Source organism: Dermacentor albipictus, chromosome 10 (genome assembly GCF_038994185.2).
Source record: "Dermacentor albipictus isolate Rhodes 1998 colony chromosome 10, USDA_Dalb.pri_finalv2, whole genome shotgun sequence".
NCBI classification, from domain to species: domain Eukaryota; kingdom Metazoa; phylum Arthropoda; class Arachnida; order Ixodida; family Ixodidae; genus Dermacentor; species Dermacentor albipictus.
The window spans coordinates 6,342,197-6,367,536 of record NC_091830.1 but is presented as its reverse complement, the minus strand read 5'-3'; the positions used below and the strand labels follow the sequence as shown (position 1 = coordinate 6,367,536).

Here is a 25,340-nt window from a genome sequence, read left to right as displayed (position 1 = left end):
AAAGAAAGGGATCAGTCAGGAAGACACAATCTCTCCAATGCTATTCACTGCGTGCTTGGAAGAAGTACTATTCAAGCTATTAAACTGGGAAGGCGTAGAAGTAAGGATTGACGGTGAATATCTCAGCAACCTTCGGTTTGCCAATGATATCGTTCTATTCAACAACAATGCAGACGAGTTACAACAAATGATTAAGGACCTTAACGGAGAGAGTATAAGTGGGGTTAAAAATTAATATGCAGGAGACAGAGATAATGATGAATAGCCGGGCAAGGGAACAAAAGTTCAGGATCGCCAGTCAGCCTCCAGAGTCTGTAAATGAGTACCATTACCTAGGTCACAGGGAACCCTGATCATGAGAAGGAAGTTCACAGAAGAATAAAAATGGGTTGGATTGCATACGGCAGACATCGTGAGCTCCTGACTGGGAGCTTACCGTTATCATTGAAAAGGAAAGTATACAATCAGTGCATTTTTCCGGTGCTGACATATGAGGCAGAGACTTGGAGACTGACAAAGAAGCTTGAGAACAAGTTAAGGACCGCGCAAAGAGCGATGGAACAAAGATTGCTAGGCATAACATCAAGAGACAGAAAGAGAGCGGTTTGGATCAGAGAGTAAATGAGTATAGACAATATTCTAATTGACATCAAGAGAAAAAAATGGAGCTGGGCAGTTCATGTAATGCGCCGGTTAGATAACCATTGGAACATTAGGGTTACAGAATGGGTACAAAGAGAAGGGAAACGCAGTCGAGGATGGCAGAAGACTAGGTGGAGCAATGAAATCAGGAAATTCGCGGGCGCTAGTTGGAATCAGTTGGTGCAGGACGGGGTAATTGGAGATTGCAGGAAGAGGCCTTCATCCTGCAGTGGACATAAAACAGGCTGATGATGATGATGATGATGATGATGATGATATATGCAAAGATTATGTGTGCACTAAATGAAAGTATCAGCAAACGGGCCGGTATGACCCTTGTATGCTGACTGTGCATGAACATCTGTTTTCTGCGTAACAAAAAATAACTTCCTAAATAAAGAAGAAGTGGCGATCGCACTCGCAATTCCACGTGCACTGACTCAGCCATGGATAGTCAGCAACTCTTGAGTGGCGTGTCGCAATTACCAAGAAGGAAAAATCTCGAAGAAAGTCGTGAGCATCCTTGCCAAAAACAGTGACCGAAGAGTGGGATATCTCCCAGAGACCTACATCATCTGGACCCCAGAACACGAGTTCCTGCCAGAGGGGACCATAAAGGTGACTAGACAGGAAGACATCCCGAAGAAATAGACCAATACTGCAGCACCATAGACTCGAATGCAGAATGTACCCCCTACCTCACCTGAAACTCAACAGAGTAGACAGTTAATTTAAGAAGACTGCAAACAGACTCCTATGTTAATGGTATCCTGTTGCATAGGATATCTCCAATGCAGTTCCCGTACCTATGCAAGTTTTGCAGAGTTCCGGGCACCATGCACCACATAGTAATGGAGTGCTCGAGGCCCACGGGACCCCCTCAAAAACCGAAGATGGCAGGTGAAAAAACAGCCAATTCAAACAAGACGGAAGAGGACAAGGAAGAACTGTAGGAGGCCATACTGTATTGCCCAGGGTTGGATGGCCAGCGAAAGTTGGTGGACTGGGCCAGGGTAGCAGCGAGAGCCCACAGATTCCTGGAATGAGGAAGCTACCCACCTGAGGGCGAGGAGAGATCTTTCTCGCTATTGCTAGTTCGCAAATAAATGTCTCTCTCTCTCTCTCTCTACACAATACTACCTGAACATATAGTGTTGGCTCATGGGCACCTTTCGAGCACACTGATTTGTTATTGAAATGGGGAATTATATTTAACGGCTTCTTTTATTTACCTTATTTTATTTGATTTAGCCATTCAGTAAGTGCCACTGGGTATGTGCCCATTCTTGGCCAATCCTCCAGAATGGGTGACGCAATAGCTACAGAACCCCCAAAATATTGCTTGGTATGTGTCGCAAGTTTCTGTGCGCACTCCTGTCATCACCTTTCTTTCCTCAACAAGCCTAATGCATCGCCTTCGTCTTTGTAATATTACTGCATATTCATCTCACACTGTGCATCCACTTGATTTGGAGTTTGTATTTAGGCAAAAGCCTTGGCTGGCGCGAAAAATCCGATGTACGGTGTTATGGCACCAAAATTCATAGGGAGCTGAATCCTCGACTTTTGGCGAGATTCGAACCCACTACCTGTGGTGATAATTAGGGCGAATTAGGCCACGAATTCTATTATAAGAAAGTGTGAAGCTAAGGCAAAGAAGAAGCATCAGCCCGAGCTGTGGTGTTAATTAAAGCAAATTTAATTAAGATATAGTTAATTAAGGCACTTGAACCCATGCCATTTTCTGGGAGTCAAACCGACTTGGAGTTATGGGTGAACAGGCCGTATCTCCAAGTTAGATTCCAATTCATATCATGAAGGTAGAGAGTCAAATCCACTACCTCTGGTGTTAAGGCAAAGTAAATTAAGGCACGGTCATTTAAGAGGAGTTAAGGCACTCGAACCCACTACCTTCGGTGGGAGTTATACCCATGACCTTTGGTGTTAATTAGGGCAAGGTTAATTGAGGCACAGTTAATCAAGACATAGTTAACTCTAAGGTAGAGTTAATTAAGGCACTTGAACCCACAACATTTGGTGGGAGAAAACAAGTAATATGAAGTAACAATGCATTAAAATGAAAATGTCAAGCAATGTAATGAATGTCTCGTGAATGCACAGGCTTTCGCCTTCATCCACTTAAGCATAAGCTAAAGTGACTGTCCACTTTTTTAGCATAGCTTGTGACTGAGGTAGTGCATAAACATTAAAAAAAGAAAGTGTTTTGACCTTTGTGGCAGATAAAGAAACATTCCATGAGATTGCACGTCACAAAGCATGAAAGTAAACAATGTTGTATGCATTGCCGTTAGTTGTAAAGCATTTAACAACCGCCTCCCTAAAGCTTCGCTTCACATAGATTCCGACATTTGCGTTAGATCTGCATATTTTTTCTCTTTTACTTTCTCCTTAAGTGGCCCACAGTATTACTTACCTTCCTCCAAATCAGAGGGTGCCAGAAGACACACTGCTTTTGTGCCTGCTGCATGGAAGAATATTTTTCAACAGTCTAACTCGTGCTTGTTGTAGAGCTCAGTTTTATGCAGGAAATTTTCACTTACCTAATAATGTTAGCAAGAAAAAAAAGAACACTTGCTCACACAACCCGAAGGGAATGAAAGGCAAGATGAAAAAATGACACAGTCACGCAGTTCCTTGATCATTCCAGATGCACAACACTTTGTACAGTGTGCATTTAGATTATTGTGGATGCACAGTGTTCCACACGGGATGTGTTTGATGAACCTTTACAGTCCTGTACACACAGTACAGGCGACATGAGTCCACTTGGCACATCGTCAGCTAGAACGCACACATTCTCAGCCCAAGGAGTGCAAAGCACTGGCGGGCAATGCATTTGTTCACACTTTATCACATAGAGTTCTTCGGCGACGGTGTTGCCACACAGCCCTCCACATATTATACACAAATATGTACAGGTGCCTTCCTGAGGGAAGCAAAGGTTTGCCACGTGGAGGATACAGCTTGGCAGAAAGTTCAGTCTGGTGCTGGACTAGACAAGCAGATGACTGGCATCTTGCACCACAGCAATGTGCGTCTCATGGGCCCCATCAGGCACCTGCAAGAACATTTGCATTCTGTAACAACTCCCGCCATTAACATCGGCAGCAGACAATTGAGATACAAGTTCTCAATTTGACCTTGCGTATGTTTCCATCACTCAGCTATTGTAATACCCAGGTTTGGGCACTGCAAACAAACAAGCACAGTGTGTAAACTATGTGATGATGACCACTGTATGCTGTGGGAACAGCAAAATAATCAGTCAAAAGCCCGCATGCTCTTATTCCCAGAAGAGCCAGTCCTCACACCGCTGAAGACGTCAACACTATCGCCTACCATGGTGTTAGGAGATAGACAACAGAAAACAGTGGTAGGCAAATGAACAACAGGAAAGAAAAAAGAGAAAAACAAACAATGAGGATAACACAAGCTTCAAAAAATGCTACATGAAAACTTTGATGAGGATACCAAGGACGCTAGGCCATGACACAGTAAACTACAAAATCACATCACATCACAATCCTTGCGCACATGTGAGTGTGTCATGGCTTAATGTCCCCGTTATCCGCATCTAAGTTTTCATATAGTATTTTGAAGCATGTGTTATTCTTGCGGCTTGTTTTCCTTTTTCATTCCCTTTCAGTTGTCTTCTTGGCGTGTGATAGCTGGGCTATATTGTCTATTCGTATTTAAACAAGCATTTACCGTGAATAAAATGTAGTTGGAGTTCAGTGCCCGTCCAATGTGATTTCTTTCTGTCTTTGTTGTTCGTAATGCCTCTAACCATGAATCAACAGCAGTTCACCCAATTTTGCGTGCACTTGGCCAGTAGTTACCTGGCCAACCAACTGCATGGCTGCAAGTACATTTGCTGCATTCCCGAAAAGTGCATAGTCAAAAGCGAGATGAGTTAAGATTATAGTTGTTGCATTCACATTCAGCTGAGCGCTGCTAAAGATTCTGCTGCTGATCTGTCTTCAAAGACACAGAAATTCTTTCTAGGGAAAGAGGAAAAAAATGGCTGTGGCTTAGGTAAGGTTAAGCCCAGGATGCGAAGCATACTAGCCTTTATTTTAGTTGTTGAACCACTGTTTAGCCTGGTGAACTGCTGTTGCTTGGCTATATTTGGTTCGGCTAGACGAAGAAACAACTCATGCATTACTGCTTCGCCTTCAAGAGTGGAACGCGACAGCGTTCCCGTCGACCCGCCAAGGGGTGTAAGACAATGGGCTACAGGGCAGCGACTACGCGCCCCGCATTGGACGCGGTGAGCGTCGAGCAAAGCAGCGTTCGGCGCGGCAACGAAATGTGCGCCTGAGCAAGAGACGCACGCCTTAGAAACAGCTCGTTTCTAAGGCAACACCGCATTCACTAGAGGCGCTTTTGTACCGCTTTGAAGCATCGTACTCGTGGCTCAGTGGTAGCGTCTCCGTCCCACACTCCGGAGACCCTGGTTCGATTCCCACCCAGCCCATCTTGCAAGAGTTGAGCCAAAGCCACTTCTCCTCTGTCGTGACGTCACGGTGTCACGTGGTTTCATGGCGACACCGCCGCGCCTGAGGAGCTGGGTTGAGCTCTCGTAATATGCTTCGCATAAAAGAAAACCCAGAGTCATCGGTGTATTTCATATTAGAAGACTTAGTAACGCGAGCATCAGCCAGCCGTCAACGTCACTCACAGATAATTTGCATAGATTCGCAGCACCTGTTGCAAGTGCAATCAACTTAGAGGGCCACCACTATAGATGTGTGGCAGCATACACGAGTCCCAAATGGTCTCAGACATACATGCACAGTGGTGACTTTCGGAATGAAGCATCACCCTGATGGCGCTGCAACCTTCCATGAGTTCCACAATATTCCTCATTGTGCTGCTGCCCTTCGGTTTCCACCACAACTGTACTTCTGCTTCGCTTTATAGTGGCTGCACCGTGGTAACCCAGGAGAATTCCGTTATTCCCACTTCACATAGCTTTTACTACCACGCCCTCCTGCCCTTGCTTACCCGTTTTAGATTCAGCATTGTCATGTGTGTCGTTTCAAGTTACAGCATGGCAGAATCTGAATTCCATTACGTTTCTTATCTATCAAAATACATAGTACTACCGCGAGACGTTTGACTGCATGGCTTTTGTAGGTGTGTGATTATTTTGTTTAGAGGCAAGCGCTCAGAAACCGATACTGCTGCACGTGTACCGTATTTACTTGAATCCAATGTGCACATTTTTTCCTCTAAAACAGGTCCAAAAATTGTGTGCGCATTAGAGTTGAGTATGAATCTAAATCTGTGTTATCATATCACCATCTGCATTTCAAAATGGCCGCCTCGTACACAATTTGAGCCTAGCTGCCATAGCTTCCTCCATGTGCTGTAGTATGTGTCCTTAGGTTAGTCCACCGCCTGTCTTCCCATTTTTGCGTTTGCTTTATCAGCACGGAAATGCAGACTGCAATGACATGCCGGGTTCATTGTGATGCCGCAATTAGAAGGGAAGTGAACATTTGAGTGGAGACGGACGGAAATCGGGCCATATCACCGGTGTTCGAAGTTCCCGAAACTTGCATACAGGACTGGCGCAAACAGAAGGAGAGGCGTTATACTCCGGCACCTGCTGCGTACGGCGTGGCCACCCGGACCCTAACTTGCTACGTGTCTATGCTACCATCTACGTGTCTATGCGCAGAGTCTACGCATAGGTGCACCACACTCTGTTCTCGTCGTTTAGTTTGCATTGAAGCGAAAGGCAGCACAAAGGTAAATTTGCTCGCTCCTGCTACCACACTTCCTCACTCCAGCATTTTGACAGCAAGTTTCCGCGGCCATCGAGTTATGTGTACGTGTTTGCTTGTGCAAACGTGACACCATGCTTGCTAATTGAGTTAGTAAGCGAATGTTCACAAGCTTATATGGACGATAAAACTACTATCCTTACTTCGTATAGCTGTCTCCTAATTTGCTATTGCAGTCGATGCTTTGCCTTTCGGGCAAGACTGCGACTTTTTTTATGCATCGCAACTTTAGTGCTTTGGGAGTGAATCTTCGTTTTTCCAAATGAGAGAAAGTTGTATTTCTGTATGAAAGCATGACGTACACAGTACTGCAAAGGAGTTTTCTTTCTTTAGGTTACGGCAAACAGGTGCACGTTACAAGTGAAGGCACATTAGAATCGAGTAAAGATGGTATCTGTTTTCGCAAGATGCATGATAACTGATTTTATAGCATACAGCGATCAAATAAGTGATTACTGCAAGTTTCTTACTCACTTTATTTTTCTGGTGGATGTGCAACCACCAAGTTTGCATACAGGCACTCACATGGTACGCCTCACTTTAGCTATGCCTGTCTGTGCTTGGGCCGTATTTTCGAATTATCCACTTCATTTTCCATTCTTTTTGTTTTTATCATAGGCTGGCGTCTTGAAGGCCGCCGCAGCGCTGATTTTGCTTGGATCAGCCACTCTGCCCATTAAATGATAAGAATGGAAAATGAGATTGAATGTTACAAAATATGGGCCCTAGTTGCATCAAACCTAAGTAAAGGTATTTAAATAAGTTGTATGAATTTTACTATATTTGAAAAAATATAATAGTGCAAGTCTATCCACATATTGAGCAATAAACCATGTATAATATTGCACGCATTAAAAAATATTTGTTGTGTTAATGCCACTTAAAAATTGCTTATTTTTGCTCAATATAAGTCACTCTGGAGGATTCAAATCTGTCCCACCTTTTGACATCATCATCATTATCATCATCATGGGGTTGGAAACTCGTTGTTCGTTGTACAACGAATATTGCAGTGCCTATTAGAAGCGCTTGTGCCTATTTCATTTTCACTTCAGGACAAAGGCCTCTCTCAGAGATGTCCAATGACCCCTGTTTTGGGCCAGCTTATTCCATTTTGACTGTAGACTTCCTAATTTGAGCATGCTGTCTACTTCACTTACCCTCTCCTGGCACCCATTTCGAAACTTCAATAGCCCACCGATTATCTTTCATATGGATTACATCACCTGCTGAACCGCTGTCTTCCTGTCGCTTAATTTTATGCCTATCATTTTTTGTTCCATTGCTTGTTGCACGGTCCTTAATTAGCTTCTCAAGCCTTTTTGTTAGCCTCCAAGTATGTTAACACTGGTAAAATGCAATTTCACAGTTTTCAAGAATGCAACTGTACCACCTTGCCCAGCTGTTCATGCCTTTTATACTTTTGCAGACACGTTGGCTGAAGAACTGCAGCATCACAATGCAAATTGCAAGGCACCCACCAACAGCCGCATAGTGGACACCTTGAGCCAGCACAGGTGAAGATTTTATGCTCACCTCAGTGGTAGCCTCCACACCAGCTTCATCCGCAGTGGTGGTCACGATGGCGTACTGGTGTCCTGGTAGCTCCAGCAGCTGGCCACCAGCCTCCACAAAGGTCTCCTCCAGAGTTCCATCAGATGGTTCTGAACATAGGAATCCACAAATGCAGTTCATCATGGTTGCTTTGCTATGTTACAAAGGATGTTGCTCGCAATATGCTACCAGGGCACACAAGATGGAGGATTCCAGCGAGATGAAAACTTGAAGGGATCAACAGGGGAGCAAGATGCTTTGCTGGGCTAATCAGTGTGTTGGCTTGATGGAAAGTAGTGCACAGACTGAAGAAAAGAAAAAGAGGGTTGAAAGAAGAGTGTGTTCTGTCCTTTCCTCTTTTTCTTCACTTTTTTCACTACTTTCTATCACATGAGGATCAACAGTGATCAAACGAGGGATGCCATTGAAGCCAATGTTTCATCAAGAGGACTTGTCTTTGTCACAGCAACTGCTTCCTGTCTGCTGAGAAAACAAAAACTAAGCACACCAGATGAATAATGCCATGCTCACAGATGAATATTATTTTTCCTTTTTCCCCCCCTGCTTCTTGGGAGAGCCAAGAAGACCTCAGCAGCCATGATCTGGGACTTGCATCATGTACACTAACCACCAGGTGCATGAATTGTATGCTCAAGTACTACTTCAAGGCTTTTAATAAGGAAATTAGGCAGTCACTGCAGTGACACAAATTCTGCTCTATGTTTACATCATTTTTTTTTCACACAAAAGCTTTGTAGTTGGTGATGGTGATGCTTCAGACATCTTGCAAAACCAATCTATTGCTTGACTTGATAGTATTTGCCTTTAGTGTCCCTCTGAATGATTTCAGCATGGTTTCTGAAATGGCCACTCAGGAAATGTAAACAGCACCTTGCTCGTCAGCTGCAGCCAGCAAGCCTTCTGGGGCTGCCTCTTCATATTCCGTCAGTTCTTGTTCAATCAGGTACACCTCACACTGGGCACTCATCTGATGCTCCTGCAATCAGTAGACAGTGACACAAGTGGTAAATGCCAAGACCACATTGCTACCACGAAAACTAAATGGGCACTACAACACTTTTTGAACATGGTAAGAAAACATTCACGATTTGCAGACAATGCTGGCATGAACTTGCAAGCTAAATATTATTCCACTGCTTGCAGCAGGGAGCCCACAATCTCGCATGAAATATTTTGCTCTCTCTCTCCTGTGGCTTTCAAGGCCCCTTCTATGATGACTTGACAGACTGCACGACAGCTCATAAATGCCAGTCATTGGGCAATTGTTCGTGAAGATAAATTACTCCTGAGCAAAACATGCGCATGCATGCACACTACTGCAATCTCTTGGCCAACAGGGAAGCGTCGGACAGTAGTATAGCCCACCCATCATGTCACTGCTTGTATGTCACTTTCTGGCACCTTTGTCAGATGCCAGCCTTTAAGAGTTGCCGTAAGTGAAAAGAAGAACGCTATAAGTGCTACCTCAGCTGAGAGAGGAAACATGTTGTGGAGGAAGGGGCAAAAAATAAACATTAGGCTCTTCATACTGTACGTATTTGAATCTAGGCCAACCCCCGAAATTCGGAAGGGCAGAAAACAAAGAACAACGAATAACAAGTAATAACATTGGAATGTTGCACTTTTGGAATGCTCAGATTATCAGATCAGCCAGAATTTCATCCCACGTTGCCACAACCCAGTTCACTCTCTAAGCGTAGTAAACATGTTGTTGACTTCGAAGCAGACAGACATAAACTTGTTGCGAGCTATGCCTAAGCCTTTGGCCTTCTTGGCCTTCACCTGCTTGGTTTCTGTCATTACGTGAATTCCTGGTTCTCTTTGTGCCCTGATAAAATCAGCAACACCTCTTTCCACCTTGTTGCAGTGACCTTTCTACGGACAGCAGTGTCTGGTGGTTGTGGCCAAACCGCATCGTCTATTCTAAGCCAGGACTTACTTTCGTACGTAATTCTCTAAATAAAAGTAATAACCTAGTATATTCTAGTACATACAGTATGCTTGTTCTAGTTAGGTCCTTGTCAAAAATATATTGGGGAGCATATTCTTTGAAAGGCATCGCAAGTGCTTCCCACATTTGAAGAAAAAGGCATTGCAGGGCCACTTTAAGGAGATTTTTCATTATGGCTTTGGCAACATTTGGATCATCTTGGCTCTAAGATTCCATGCGCATTCCCAAGGGAGGCCTACCTTGAGCAGGGCCTGGCTCTTGAAGGCCTGGCCACAGCGGTCGCACAGGATAGTATGCGGGTCGGCGTGACGCCTCTCAATGTGCTTGCGGATGTCGGTGAATGTGTAGCCATAGAAGTCGCACACGCCACACTTGTAGTCCTTCTGGCCTTTGTGCCTCTTCAGGTGCAGCTCCTTGTTCTTGGCATGCCGGAACGAGCGGTTGCAGATGCTGCACACGTGCTTGGGCTCCTCGTGGATCAGCATGTGCTTGGTGATGTCCGACCGCTCACAGCCCCTGCAGCAAATGAAGCACATCCGCAAAAAGGGCTCTCTCATGGCTGCCTTTTAAGGGACACTACAGAGAAGGAAACACTGAATTAGTTCAGACAGATAAGGCACCCTCTCAAAAGTCTGCTTTCATTTTCTTGAATTTAATGCCATAACCCCAGCACCAGTACGTCAGTGTGACATTATAGATTTCAAAGTAGTTTCTGGTATTTGGTGCAGTGAAGGTTCTTGAAACTTGCTATGTTCATCACTTCAGAATATGATTCAGTCTATCATTACCAATAAAAAATTAACGCCTGAGCAGATGCTTTCAAAATCAATGACACCTCGGTAAGCTGGTGCGGGAGCAACAAGTGGTACCTGTCTTTCGCTTTTACACCTTTTCTGGATTATGAAGCCTTCTCCGCCCACGGTAAGGTGGGCATCGCAGAAGTTCAGCTCAGCATACTTTTCTCTTCAGTGTCCCTGCAGAGCCTGCTTACAGTAATTCAGGCTCGGACAGCTCAAGATGCTGGTCAATTCAAGCATCTTTAAAACTGTTGGTTGGGCTGCATGCGAGTTTGAAGCGGGGCTAGTTGGTTTTCATTCAACATTCTGTTTGTCCCCTACCTTGTTCAGCTTCAGATAATTCAAACAAATGTAAATGCATTGACTAGGCCAAAGAATGCCTAACCGATAAAGAATCATGGCTTCAAATGCATAGCAGTGCTGTACAACAAGCAAATTTTTAACAAGGCGAGTTCCGTGGAAATTTGCAATATGGATTGAAGGTTTGATATGAGGTAAACTAATTATCCAAGCTATGAAGCTAACTTTTTGAGGAGCATGCATCGGTTTCTTTTGACTGCTTACTGCTGCTTTCCAGGGACTGAAAATTTTAGTCTCATGACTGAACTTTATTGCACAAGCAGCTCTAAGCTATGGAAGCTGTGAGGCTACATGCTGTGCCAACAAATCATTGTCTTTTGTCATTGCTGCTTGCTAAAAAGCAATTACAGGGAACCAGCACTTGCCAGGCGGTGCTGTGACATTGCCAGTGTACTACTAAATGATGCTGGTGGCAGTTTCTCTGGCACTGGTGGAAATGAGGTGGCATTTGGTGAATGACAATAGGCATGCACCTGTGCCATCAACTGCCTCAGTTCAGCATGCCAGTTTGAACATGGAAATGCCATATACCAGTAGATGTTCCCATATAATGTATAAATACTCCCATATAAATTTAAAGGGACACTTAAGAGAGAAAAAAGTTGAACTTGCCATGACATCGTAGATTTTGATGGCACCTGCTTAGGCCCAGTTAATTATTTATTGACAAAAAAATGACTGCATTGTATTCTAAAAGAGACAAGGGTTACGCGAGTTTTGATAACTTTTACTGAGGCACAATGGCACAAGCAGGAATATATATATATGTCTTAAATATCTATGACATCATGATGACATACTGCCACAAGTAGGAGTATATGTATGTCTTAAATGCCTATGACATCATGCTGACATACTGTCGCTGGGGTTCAGGCATGAAACTAAAGAACACTTTGATGTTTATATATTATTTTTGTTGTCATAATAATCAACCCATTATTGTGAAATTTAAAAGAATAGAGTTTCAAAAGAATACCTTATCAGTCTAAACTATTTAGTGCCCTTTTAGTGTCACCATGCTAAGGTTGTCGCACCTCCTGCTTCAAATGACACAACCATTTTCTTTCTTTTTTTTTTTACAGGTCTTACCTGAATGCCATACATTTACAGCTTTTCAGTTTTCCTCAGGTGAACAAATCAAAAGCTACATTGTGAGTACATCCCTTGGGCAGACATCAAACAAAGAAAATAAACTGATAATGTTTGAGCTCAAACACCAATCTTGGCGAAAGCACAGCACTGACCTTGAACTTTGCAGAACTTACTGTTGATATGCATTTTGCATATAGCCTTTCATATAAGTGTACATTGTATTTCTCCAATGTTAGCAGCAAAGGCCCCAATGCGCTATATCCTGGTGTTGGCACTTGCAGCACGTGGTTTGTCATTTGCGTTGGATTAGCCTGTGGTGCCTGGTCGCCCACGGAGTGCAGCTTCAACATGCATCGGCAGTGCTTGCACACTGCCTAATGCTTCGCTTTCTTTTTTTTTAAGAAGAGAATTATTCAATGAGTGTTGTGTTGCCACACTGTGCCAGATTTATCGTAACTTTATTCGTCTTTCTTTTTTTTTTTCAGCTTAATAATGACAACGAATCTAACACCAATAGCTGTATCTAGCGGCAACACATGACAGATAGTGCTAGACAGCACAATAATGACGTTAGAAAAGGATACGATAGTCACTTGGCTGAACACTGCAAAAAGTGCGCATGTATACCCATGTTTGGCGACACAACTTTCTTGAGGAAAGAAAACACAAAAACAGAACGCGAAATAGTTGGAGAGCATTTTATAAGAAAGACAGGTGACAAATGCATCAGCTGTCCGTGTTTGGTTTTGCAGGAAAAAGAAGTGATGTTTCTTTCGAGGTATCTAGGCACATGAACTGATTGACCATACAATCATTTGTATAATCTGATTCACTTATACAATCTTTTGTGTGTATGATGATGAGCACATTATGTAACTGATGCGCAGAGCATAAATAGATGATCGTTTGAAACAAACGCTAGTTTGAAGTAGTGCCAGTCCTGTCGTATGTGTTCCTTTCGTCTTCATCTTTAGCGTGTTTTTAGGAGAACTGTCAAGATGAACCAACTTGCCAAAACCATGTTATTGTTACAGATTCCATGTTTTTGTCCATGTCTGCCTACTATGGTGCATTTGCACAGTTCTATTGTGAAACTGGTGGAGTCCCACGTCACTGTATTCCCACATCTTTATTTTCATTTCGCATGAAGCACTGGTGTAAAGTTATTGCTTTGTGAAGAGCACAAATTTAATGAATGGGATAGGCAAGCACGTTTCATTTCCAGCATGACAGCAGCACATTGCAATGCGGTGATTGCTGCCAACCAGCCACCCACAACACTGTTGTCATTGACAACCATAGCCATTAAATACCAGCTATCATTACGACACTTCTTGATTGGTAGACATCATAGCCTAGTCAGCTATCACACAAATAGCAAGCAAAAGGTCAAAGCATGAGATCATTAGGCATAAAAATATGGCCAACAATTTTTCTGAGATCAGTACAAGGGACTTAGGATGCAAAACGAATTAAGTACTTGACTTAAGTACACAAGTATCTGGCTTAAGTGTGCAAAAGTTGTCCCTATTCCCCCCCCCCTTGCTATGCCTTTCTGCGCCAACTGTTAACAAACACGAAGCTGTTCCATTTGTGGCAGACAGACAGACCTGTAATCACAGAGGGGACACTTGAGGGGCTTGTGTGGGTCGTGTGTGCGGGCGTGGCGCTTGAGGTGGGCCTTGCGGCTGAACTTCTTGCCACACAGGGAGCATTCGAAGAGCACCTCGGCCGGCATGTGCACCATCTTGATGTGCATCTTGAGGATGTACGGGTCCTTGTAGCGTTTGTTGCACACCGGGCAGGTGCAGGCACCCGGCTGCGTGTGCCTTGCCATGTGGCGCCGAATGGCGTATGCCTGTCGCACAACAAGACAAGAACCAAAGATCATGCCATTTCATTTTAGGATTGCGCCGTTAACGGTGTGAAGTTTACTCAGTGTATTAAAGGGACACTAAATATTCTTTCAAAACTATTTTGTTAATTTAGCAGTAAGAGGCTGTTTACTAGAAGAGAGAAGGTCCAACTTCCATTTCTTAAATTTTATGCCGCAACTTTTCTGATGTTACTGATTTCAAAGATTCCTTCTCTTTTTGTATTCTGGTCATTGTAGTGCAACAAAAATTCTTTAAACTTACTAAGGGCAGTGTTTGGTTCATTTAAAAAACAATGCAGTCTATCTTAATCAATTAGAAGAACTTGCTAGGCCTGAGTAGAACCAGCATTCTGTCATTTGGGCTGCTGGAACTCATTCAATGGTGAATTGTTTCTTGTCAGTGAACAGCACTGCACAATGGCGTTGCTGAGAGAAATGCTTGAGAAATGTATGGCACTTCTGAGAGTGGTTTGGCTTTAGAAGGCCATTGAAAGCATGCATTTTCTGAAGAGTGATTGAATGGAAGCTCAGATATTGTTTTGATATGTTTCTAACCGAACCCTGACTCATGCTGGGCTCCTTTGCCAATTTTCTCAATCTTCTCTTCATTTTCTGTTTATTCCGCTGTCTGACAAATCTGGCCATTGCAGGAGATGGCACAGTACAAGCTCTTCCACTCCTGGCTCGATGCTTGACTGTCCTGAAAGCACCAGAGTGTGAAATGGATCATCCTGTGGGAAGCACCAGTGATTTCTGCAATTTTCTTCTGGCAGGTCCGAGACCTGGAGAGCACAACTCATCTTGGCCCAAACGAATTTAAATGGTATTTTGAAAGTGCAAAAGTATGCAATATCATACTCCACCAATAATTTATATATATATATATATATATATATATATATATATATATATATATATATATATATATATATATATATATATATATATATATAAACAAAAAAGTTCAAAGTTGCAATACTGCCTGACAACTACAACAAAAGTTACACCTTGTAAAATTCAGGTGCAAGGACTTTTCGGCCACTTGGTGCAACTGTGGTCCTTGCCCATTAAGTAAGTGAACAAAGGAAAAGATCGACCAACACAGGGGTTCTTGGAGAGTGCTCACCTGCTCTGCAATGTGGTCGCAGTAGGGGCAGATGCAGCGTGGGTGCTGCGATCGGTAGTGTGTGACGAGAGCGTCACGTGACAGGCAGACGTGCGGGCAGCGGCGGCAGCGCACCACTGCATCCGCATGCGAACCCAGCAGGTGCTCCTGCAGTTGCTGCATGTAGCCCGCCTGGAACTCGCAGGCTGGGCACTGCAGCTGTTGTTGCTCCTCCACACTTACACCTGCATGTGAACACATCATCACACCAAGCTTCTGGGCCTTCTCTTCCCGGTCCTTATTTGACAGGCTACGGACACGTGGCCATTCACTCACTCATCTATTTGTGTAATCTATTTCATCCAGCCATCCATTCACCTAGTCTGCCTTCTCACAGTACAATTTCTGTATCAATTTCGAGCACAAGGCCTAAAAGCCTTGAAAAAAACAAGACTTTTAAAGCCCCTTGCAATGAAATTTCATTTTGGCTAAATTGGTTATAAATGAGTAGTACATACCCTTGCAGCAATTTTGGCAAAGCTACAGGGCAAGTAATTTTCCCATTTTCTTATTAGCACCCTTTAAATATAACAGCACCTAAGCAGATGATGTTTGCAGCTTGTGGTTAGCGAATATGACCCAAATACCAGACCATGACCTTCAAGACTTTCAGTGTGCCAGGAGTGGTGGTATTGCACTCACTGCTCTCAAGCACAGATTTGATAACTCAGAGCAGCAGTGAGAAAAAAACAGGCTAGTTGGTGTAGTCTTACCCTCGTTGCCATCGTAGTGGGCGTGTATTGACACACTAGAAGGCAGCCAAACAAACTTCTGTTTTATTCCAGGAGCTACCAATATACAGTTCAACCTCGATGCAAAGAAGTAGGTAAAATCGTCAATATGCCTTGTTATATCGAAATTTAATTATATTGAAATTCTATTTCTTCTTCAAATTAGTACAGTCGCCGATCTATGTTTCTTACACAGAGAGGGCCCGCAGAATTTTCCGAATTATCGGGCAGAAAACAAAGAAAGCAAATTTGAATGAGAAAACAATTATTTTGATTAATTTTGGAGTCGGCAACGAGTAGTACGGTTTCACGCCACGTCGACTATAGCTTCACATCAGTGGTACAAATTAAGTGAAGCCAGTCACGCTTTCGCGTACACTCCGCCTTCGTGGCTGAAAGTGTCACCCGCAGCGAGATGACGCAATCATGAAAAGCGCTGGCAGCGGGGTGCCTCTTACTTCAATGGGTCGGCAAAACTTGAGATGACACAACCTTCAATACTAAATGCGCGGTAAGACAGCTTACATGATGACACACTGTCTCGGGATGCCCACTTTTTGCACATATGGCAGGTTACCTCTAAAGGAGGGTGTGCGAATGTTTATACACTCAGCCGCACTTACAGCCATGTGCAGCCATGTGCAGCCACGGCCGAGGCGCGCGCCAGAAATCGTGACGCACGCCAACTTACCTGCACCCCCTCCTCCCCCGCCCCATGCGCGCGCGCGAGTTACTGCGAGTTTCCGTTCCTCCACCTCTTTCCCTTTGCTCGCATGGGAAGGCGGCACTCGAGAAGCCACCATCTTTCTCGTCTCAGCCTCGCACACTTTCACTTGCACCTAAAGTGCAAAGCGCATGGGGCACGATAGGATGTTATCGCACTTGGTCTTTATGCAGAATGTGATGCGGCTCCACTTCGGCAGTCGCTCTAGTCGTGCTGCATGCGATTTGAGAATTGCGTTTGGAAGCAACTGCTTGTAATTCAACCATTTGCCCATCTGCATCCACGGAAGTTTCCATTTATTGTCTCGGTATTCCTCTGCAGTGGAAACGAAATTTCGTTATATTGAAATCACATAAAAAAAAACACTTTGTTAAATTGTGGTTCTAAATCCGTAGTGTTCTATGGACAAGAGGTTATGAAAAGTTAAATACTTTGTTATATCAAGAATTTCGTTATATTGAAATTCCTTATATAGAGGTTTAACTGGATACATAACAAGGGCCCAGTTACCAAGTGGCAACTAAAACTGCAGAAGAAATACACAAGCATGACATAACAGCTGGATTGACGATGAGGAAATTAATTAAATAAACATCACTAAACCACATGGTATGCTTACCCAACTTGGGAAGTAGAAGAGTGACCAACTTCTCAGGCACAGGAATCACTGTGGCATCCTCACTGCTGTTCGGGGTGACAGACTCCTCAGCAGGCTGCAGCAGGAAAGAGCAACATCAAAAGAGCACTGACACGACATTTCTGACTCATTGTTTTGTGTCAAATGAAGGTCGGAGCCTTCTAACTATAGATTAGCTACTAGCAAGTGCCGGAGCACCTCAGATAATTTAGTACATAATGTATTTGTTTCTACAAACCATATTTTAAAACTTTTTGTGCGCAAACAAACAGGGACAAAGAAGAGGAGCAACATAAGGATGAGCGCTTTCTTACAACTAGTTTTATTTTCGAAGAACTTCCTGCTTAAATACCCACAGATCTGCACAATCTAGTTAACAGAGCACGCCTATAGCGCATATAACACCTGAGATAAAATGCCATGGACCAAAGCCACACGGTCAACATAATAAACAGCAAGGCGCATGTAACAAGCAAACAAAAAGTAAAAAAATAATGAATCTGTTCCGACTAGGCCGACTCGCAGTTATGCTCTACAAACCAGTTTCAGTTTCGATACTCGGCATACTTGACTCGGCTAGTTGGCGATCCATTATTATGAGCTTACAGCACAAAGGCAAAATGATGACGTAGACAGGACAAAGACAGTGCTTGTCCTGTTTTGCTTTCGTGCTTGAAACTCACAATACTAATTGGTACAGGGGAAGTGGATGTGTCATGACATCACGATACAGTGGCTTGTTTCGTTCCTATGATTGCTGCAGCTGCCACATGCGAGTGCTGCCATAAGAAACACAGGCAGCCCTCTCACTTTTTCTTTCATGAGCAGCATCTTCATACCTAGCTTCATTGTCACACAACACTAGGAAATTTGGCTCTGTGTCATAGCGTCCGGTAATGTCGATGATGCCAGGTCTGACATTCAGAGACCCAACTTCAGTACCAAATTAAAATGCCTCATAAGTGCTTCCCGACCTTCACACTTGCAAAGTGTGATTCTTTTACATGTGTGGTCGAGTTTCTACAACTTCTTTAGGCAGCAAACACAGGCAACATATTTCTATAGCACTGTTTCCATAGGGTTGGCTGGGGTAGATGCATCCCGTTTTTAGCTGTATGATGAGCGTGCCGTGCCCATGCGTTTACCAATTAAAGCAAATACAGTTCTACCTCGATATAATGAATACAAATATGACAAATTATCAGATTAATCTACAATTTAAAATGTTTCTTGGCAATATCAGCATGTAATGAATACATGCTTATAACAAATATTGGATGTAATGAAGGTATTTTTGTGATTTATACAGGTTCGTTTTATCGATTTTCAACTGTACCCCACTGCTTGTATTTAGCCCTTGATAACAGTGTGGTTGTCACGCAGCGTAAAATGAATGTGCTGGCACTGTGTAATGAGGTTTCAGAAATATGTACTACTGGAAGTTGCCCTTTGAGCTCCTCTAAGAAAACTCCTTCATTGAGCAACTTGGGCTCCACAAGATGCACTGCCAAATAAACACAGAGGCCCCAGGCACTCCTTGCATATCACTGCTTTACTCACACGAATAATCTTCCCCTAAGACTAAACTGAAGGGATGTGGGAAATCTGTCCATGAATTACAAGTTCAGATATTTTATAAGAAATTTCCTGCGCCTATGAGAAGCTACAGAGTGGCCTTCAAACTGCTCAGCCTATCAGAGGTGGAACTTGTGTGAACAACTGCTCTTGAGAAACTTACATTGGTAGTTGCACCAGGTTTCCCTCTAGGTGGTGTAGTGTCCATGTATGGCACTCTTGGGAATGAAGGAAGGCAACCCTGGGGTTCAAGGGAGCTTCCAAGATGGCTGCAGTTTCGTTGAAGTAAATGTGTGTGTGTTCCCAACAGAATCGGCTGTAATCAGTCTCAATACTCGAACTACCATACGTTACAATGGCGACGAGGATGCGTCTGAACTTCGCGAAGGCTGCCAAGCAACGATTTTAAGCAGAACGAAGATACCAACACACATTGTCGAAGCTTCTACTTTGCGGTATGGCGCACAACATGCTTCCATCGTTCCCTTTCTTCGACGCGCGTGCCACTGACGCCAACAACGTCGGCACCGAGTGGTTGAAGTGGGTGAAACGCTTCGAAAACTTCATCGTAGCCTGCGGTATCACAGACGATGCCCGGAAGACGGCCATACTACTACACTACGTGGGGGAAGAAGTGTATGACATGTACTGTGCACTACCCGATCCTCCCGCAGCCGCAGCTGCGTCTACCATTTCAAGCACCGGTGGCTCCAGTAACGCAACCCCTCTCTACACCGCAGCACGTAGGAAGCTCGATGACTATTTCGCACCCCGAGTAAACACTACCTTCGAGGTTTACCGCTTCCGTCAAGCCAAGCAAATGGAAAACGAGTCGCTCGACGCATTTTACGCCAGGCTACGACAGCTTGTTAGGCACTGTGCTTTCGCCGATGACGACACCGAAATCAAGAATCAAATATTGCTGTCTACAACGTCGACACGTCTACGCCGGTATGCCATGCAGCATGACCTAGACTTGCAAGGAATTCTCAAACAAGGCAGGTTATTTGAAGAGGTCGAGCACGACATCTGCGTGATCGAGCAAGAAAGCCGGCAGTGTAAGGAAAACTCGGCGTCAGCGTCTACACTTGCAGTAAACTCCGAGCGCACCTCGCGACCTCATCAGCCGAAGCACCATGGGAAAGAGCCGTCACGGACTCGTGAGCCTCCGCGCCATCAACGGGCAAACGCGACATGCTACAACTGCGGAAAACCATGGCCTCACAGTAATGGACGCTCTAGTTGCCCCGCTCTCGGCAAACGGTGTACTGCGTGTCACAAAACTGGACACTTTGCTAGTGTGTGTCGTTCAGCACACAAAGCCGTACACGCAGTCGTGCGCGACAGCAGCCCCGACAGTGATGAACACGTTTTCATGACCTCCTCTCACTGTCACGCAGTCACGGGATCTCCACAGGTGGACGTCAAACTTGATGGCGAGGACGTCCGTTTTACAATTGATACTGGCGCTACCGTGTCTGTCGTCGGTTCGAACAGCTTAAAAAATCGTCTAAGCAAGGAAACGCTGTCCAAGACATCTAAGAAAGTATTTGCTTATGGGGCAAGTTCACCTTTACCGCTACTTGGAAAGCTTGATGTTGTCATGACCTACAAGGAGAGCAGCAGCCATGAAACTCTCTACGTTGTGTCTGGAGACTGTGCACCACTGCTCAGTTTCTCTGCAGCTTCCCGTCTAGGACTAGTCCAGATCACGTATAGTGTGGGAGACGTTACCAACAGACTGGATCCGAGGATGGCCTACCCAGACCTCTTCAAGGGAGTGGGCTGTCTAAAGGACTTCCAGGTGCACCTCCATGTTGACCCCAGTGTTCAACCAGTAGCCCAACCTCACAGACGCATTCCCTTCTCTATGCGAAAGTCACTGGAAAAAGAGCTCGAAAGGCTACAGTCCCTTGGCATAATCGAAAAGACTGAAGGACCAACCCCCTGGGTATCACCAATTGTCGCAGTACCGAAGCCACATGACCCCGAGCACATTCGAATGTGTGTTGACATGCGCTGTGCCAACCAAGCCATCCAGCGTGAGAGACACGTCACACCCACAGTGGACGACATCTTTGTTGCTTTGAACGGCTCCATCTTATTCTCCAAACTCGATCTGAAAGATGGGTACCACCAACTAGAACTTGACGCATCATCCCGTGTGATCACCACTTTCTCCACACATGCTAGGCTCTTCCGATACAAGAGACTCAAGTTCGGAATCAACTCGGCAGCCGAAGTGTTTCAGGACACCATCCGTCAGGTTCTAACTAACATCCCCAACGTGCTCAACATAAGCGATGACATATTGGTGTATGGAAAGACTGAGAAAGAACATGATAAGGCTTTGAAGGCCACATTGGAATGCCTACTTGCAAGTGGTCTCACACTGAACGTCAAGAAATGCAAGTTCTACCAACGGGAACTTACATTTTTCGGGCATGTGTTCTCCAGCAACGGTGTGCAACCGGACCCCACTAAGGTGTCTGCGATCTTGGGTGCATCACCACCTTCCAGCGCCACTGAAGTGAAGAGTCTCCTCGGGCTTGTTAACTACTGTGGTCGGTTCATACCCAACTTGGCCCACCTCACCCAACCACTCAGGAAACTCATGGCCAAAGGAGAGGACTGGTGTTGGACAGACATACAGCAAGACGCCCTGGACGAACTGAAGAGAAAGCTTTCCGAGGCCACAACTCTCGCCTACTTCGATCCAGGAAAGAACATCACACTCATTGTAGATGCTGCTCCTCATGGCCTTGGTGCCATTCTCACGCAGACATCCGGAAGCGAAACCAGAGTGGTAGCATATGGGAGTCGTGCTCTTTCTCCTGTGGAGGCACGCTACTCTCAAATTGAAAGGGAAATGCTGGCCGTGGTGTGGGGAATTGAGCATTTTCACATCTACTTGTATGGGACAGCATTCCGCCTACTGACAGACCACAAGCCATTGGTTAGCATTCTCAGCAACCCTCGCTCCCTGCCTTCAGCACGACTGGAGCATTTGGCACTTCGAATTCAACAATACACCTATGAAGTGCAACACACTAGTGGTCCAAGTAACCCATCTGACTACTTGTCCCGACACCCAGTAAACTCCACGTCACCATATCGGTGCATGGAGTCTGTCGCCGAACAGTATGTGAACTTCATTGTGTCTCATAGCCTGCCTCGTGCCATGACCAGAGAGGAGGTAACCGAAGCAACGCTCGCTGACCCGGTGATGAACTCGCTCAAGAAAGCCCTAAAGCAACCCCAGCAAGGCAAAGAGTGGAAGACCACAACTCTGATGCCCTTCTCTCGCGTTGCGACAGAACTGTCAGTTTCCAAAGAAGGCCTTGTGTTAAGAGGCACGCGGATAGTACTGCCAGCACAACTTCACACTAAGGCAGTGCATCTTGCACATCGAGGACACCAAGGCATTGTCAAGACAAAACAGCTGTTGCGTGAGAAAGTGTGGTTTCCAGGGATAGACTGTTTGGTGGACCAGACAGTTAAGAGTTGCCTGGCATGCCAAGCAAACACACCAGTACACCATCGAGATCCCTTGCCAATCCAGGAGCTGCCTCGAGGCCCGTGGACTGAACTGTCGTTAGATTTTGCTGGCCCTTTCCCTGATGGCAAGTATGCCATGGCAGTGGTGGATGATTTCTCCAAGTACCCAGTTGTTAGCATCCTACACACTCTTGCAGCACCTACAGTCATCAAGCAACTGCGCACTGTTTTCGCTCAGTTCGGCTGTCCAGAAGTTGTAAAGTCAGACAATGGCTCACCATTTCAGAGTGAGAGTTTTGCAGAGTTCGCCAGTGAGCTTGGGTTCAAGCATCACCGCATCACTCCACGGTGGCCAGAGGCTAATGGGGAAGCAGAAAGATTCATGCGCACCCTCAAGAAGTCTATACTCGCAAGTCGTGTCAGCCACTTGGATTGGACTAATGAGCTTCAGTCGTTCCTCCTGGCTTATAGGTCCACACCCCATAGTTCCACAGGAAAATCTCCGTTTGAACTTCTGTTTGGGAGACCCATGAAGAATCTTCTACCGACACTTGTCGCTGGTACTCACAACTTGGCTCAGTATGAGGCCAGACAGAATGACGCTAAAAGAAAAGCATACAACAAGTGGTACGTCGACACTCGGAGGCATACAAGTAACAACCAGCTGTGTGTGGGACAACAAGTCCTCTGTAAACAGGACAGGTCAAACAAGTTTTCGCCTTACTATGACCCACACCCATACACAATCACCAAAGTCAATGGCTCCAGAATCACAGCATCCAGAGATGGAGTGTCGATTTGTCGCAACTCAAGTTTCTTCAAAGATGCAAGCACAGTTCAAGTGGAACGACATCAGGACCCGACCGACATGCCATATCTGGATGATGAAGCTGTGCCAAGTAACAGTGACCTTCCAACCCCCAGCATAGCTGCTCCTAGCCAAGCCATATCAGCAGCTCCCAAGACCGTCTCACAGCGGTACCCCCAACGATCCAGGCAACGACCTAGGCACCTGAAAGACTTCGTGTTTAAGCAAAACTGATTTTTCCTTCCCTGAGGGGATGATGTAGTGTCCATGTATGGCACTCTTGGGAATGAAGGAAGGCAACCCTGGGGTTCAAGGGAGCTTCCAAGATGGCTGCAGTTTCGTTGAAATAAATGTGTGTGTGTTCCCAACAGAATCGGCTGTAATCAGTCTCAATACTCGAACTACCATACGTTACAGGTGGTGTTGTAGGAAATCCTATACTGCACACCTTTCTATATAGTACAACCAAGCTAATTGGGCACCCACCTGTACCGGTGTTAGTTCCACTCCGTCTGTGACTGGTCCAGTAGCCGGCCCCAGCACCTGTGCCACAGCATCTTCCAGACTCTGGGCAACCACTGCAGACACATTCTGAGTGGCCACGCTGTCACTGGAGGCATCATCAGCAGGCGACCCTGTTGAAGCTTCTGCAGGGCCATTTCTTTCACTACTCGCCAATTCGTTAGCCAAGCCCTCCTCCGACACATCTGCCAGACCATCCGTCGGGCCAATTACTGGACAATCCTCTGGCTTTTCAGCATCTGGAAGAGGCGGAGGAGGAGGCGGAGGAGGAGGTGGTGGCGTCAGGGGCCTTTTTCGAGGCCGCCCCGGTCGACGTTTTGGTGGTGCTGGTGGTGCTGGTGGTGGCAGTGGCTGTGCATCATCTGAGATGGCACCTTGCAATGCCACCAGGACGGGTGACGCAGCAGCACCTTCAGCCGTCAGGCAGCCTCCCGACAGGGCCTGCTGCTGCAAGTTGCACCAGATGTTCCACAACACATTCCGCAGTAAACACAGGCCTTGAAGCCATTCAGAATCATTTTGCTCATTCCATCCTATCCAACTACTCTCATCATTCAAGTGCAACAACTATGAAAAACACCCTCAACCTGCAACACCTAATCCCAACACTGCAAAATTGCTTGTACATCACCTTCACAATCTCCATAACTTATTCTTAAAACATGAACTTCTTAATTCCCTTTAGTACATTTCATTTCACTTTGACTGCAGATAGATATTGTTATGTTAGATATATATGTTAGATATAGTATGTGTGGTTATACTATACTAATAAGCTCAAGCCAATAGGAACCACCTTCTTGTTGCTATTGCTTTCATGAATGCTGTTTCAAACGTATGCATTATTCTTGTTTGATTGTGTTCTCTTGCATACTGGTGTGTAATGTTACACTATTTCCTACATTTTCTCCAAGCGGCAGGAGCCACTTTCCTGTTGCTATTGCTGCCACAGAAAGCACAATAAACTTTAATATTGCTGTCATGAATGCTGTTTAAAATGTATGCATTATTCTTGTTTGATTGTGTTCTCCTACATACTGGTGTGTATTGTTACACAATTTCTTACATTTCCCCCTATTTCCAAACGTTCACAGCACTAAAATTTGCCCTATAGAGGTGTTCACTGCAAACAAGTAACTACCCCGTCATCACATGTTATATTTTGCACCTGAAATCAATTAGCCATGCTGCATGCACTGTGGCGCAAGCCTGACAGCAACCAGCATCACTAACAAACTGAAAGCTAAAGACTTGTTTAAAATTAGGTACAAATTATGAACAGGGTACTAAAACAATATACACTCTACTGTTACAAATTTGTGTTGCTTTGTCAAAATTTAAAGTGCAATTCTAGCATCCAAATATAGTGCACTTAAGACACTCTGAAAATGGGACAAGATGACCTTCATGCTTGGGCAACAAAAGGAACACAAACAAACATGGCCTTACTTTGTAGCTGCCAATATGATGTTTTGACTGCACTGGCGAGCCAGAAATAGCCTGAGGCTATGCAGACTGACTGGATCACTGGGACATTTTGCAGGATTTGCGATAGCAACTGGCAAGCTAGGGTG

At 44.9% G+C, this 25,340-nt stretch overlaps 1 protein-coding gene across 3 annotated transcripts in view; it reads right to left on the bottom strand.

Moving 5' to 3' along the window:
- Window positions 1-3,162: 3,162 nt before the first annotated feature.
- Window positions 3,163-25,340, bottom strand: part of LOC135920324 (uncharacterized) — a 40,057-nt gene continuing 17,879 nt past the window's right edge. For 2 of the 3 annotated variants that reach the window (XM_065454535.1, XM_065454537.2), the window contains exons 9-16: window positions 23,731-24,213; window positions 17,346-17,439; window positions 15,233-15,456; window positions 13,841-14,088; window positions 10,221-10,497; window positions 8,901-9,006; window positions 7,992-8,119; window positions 3,163-3,721 (exon numbers count right to left, since the gene is read on the bottom strand). In XM_065454535.1, the coding sequence (XP_065310607.1) occupies window positions 3,656-3,721; window positions 7,992-8,119; window positions 8,901-9,006; window positions 10,221-10,497; window positions 13,841-14,088; window positions 15,233-15,456; window positions 17,346-17,439; window positions 23,731-24,213 (1,626 nt within the window). In that variant the 3' untranslated portion in view covers window positions 3,163-3,655. The remainder of the gene's footprint in view (window positions 3,722-7,991; window positions 8,120-8,900; window positions 9,007-10,220; window positions 10,498-13,840; window positions 14,089-15,232; window positions 15,457-17,345; window positions 17,440-23,730; window positions 24,214-25,340) is intronic. The other variant, XM_065454536.1, reaches the window with a different exon arrangement.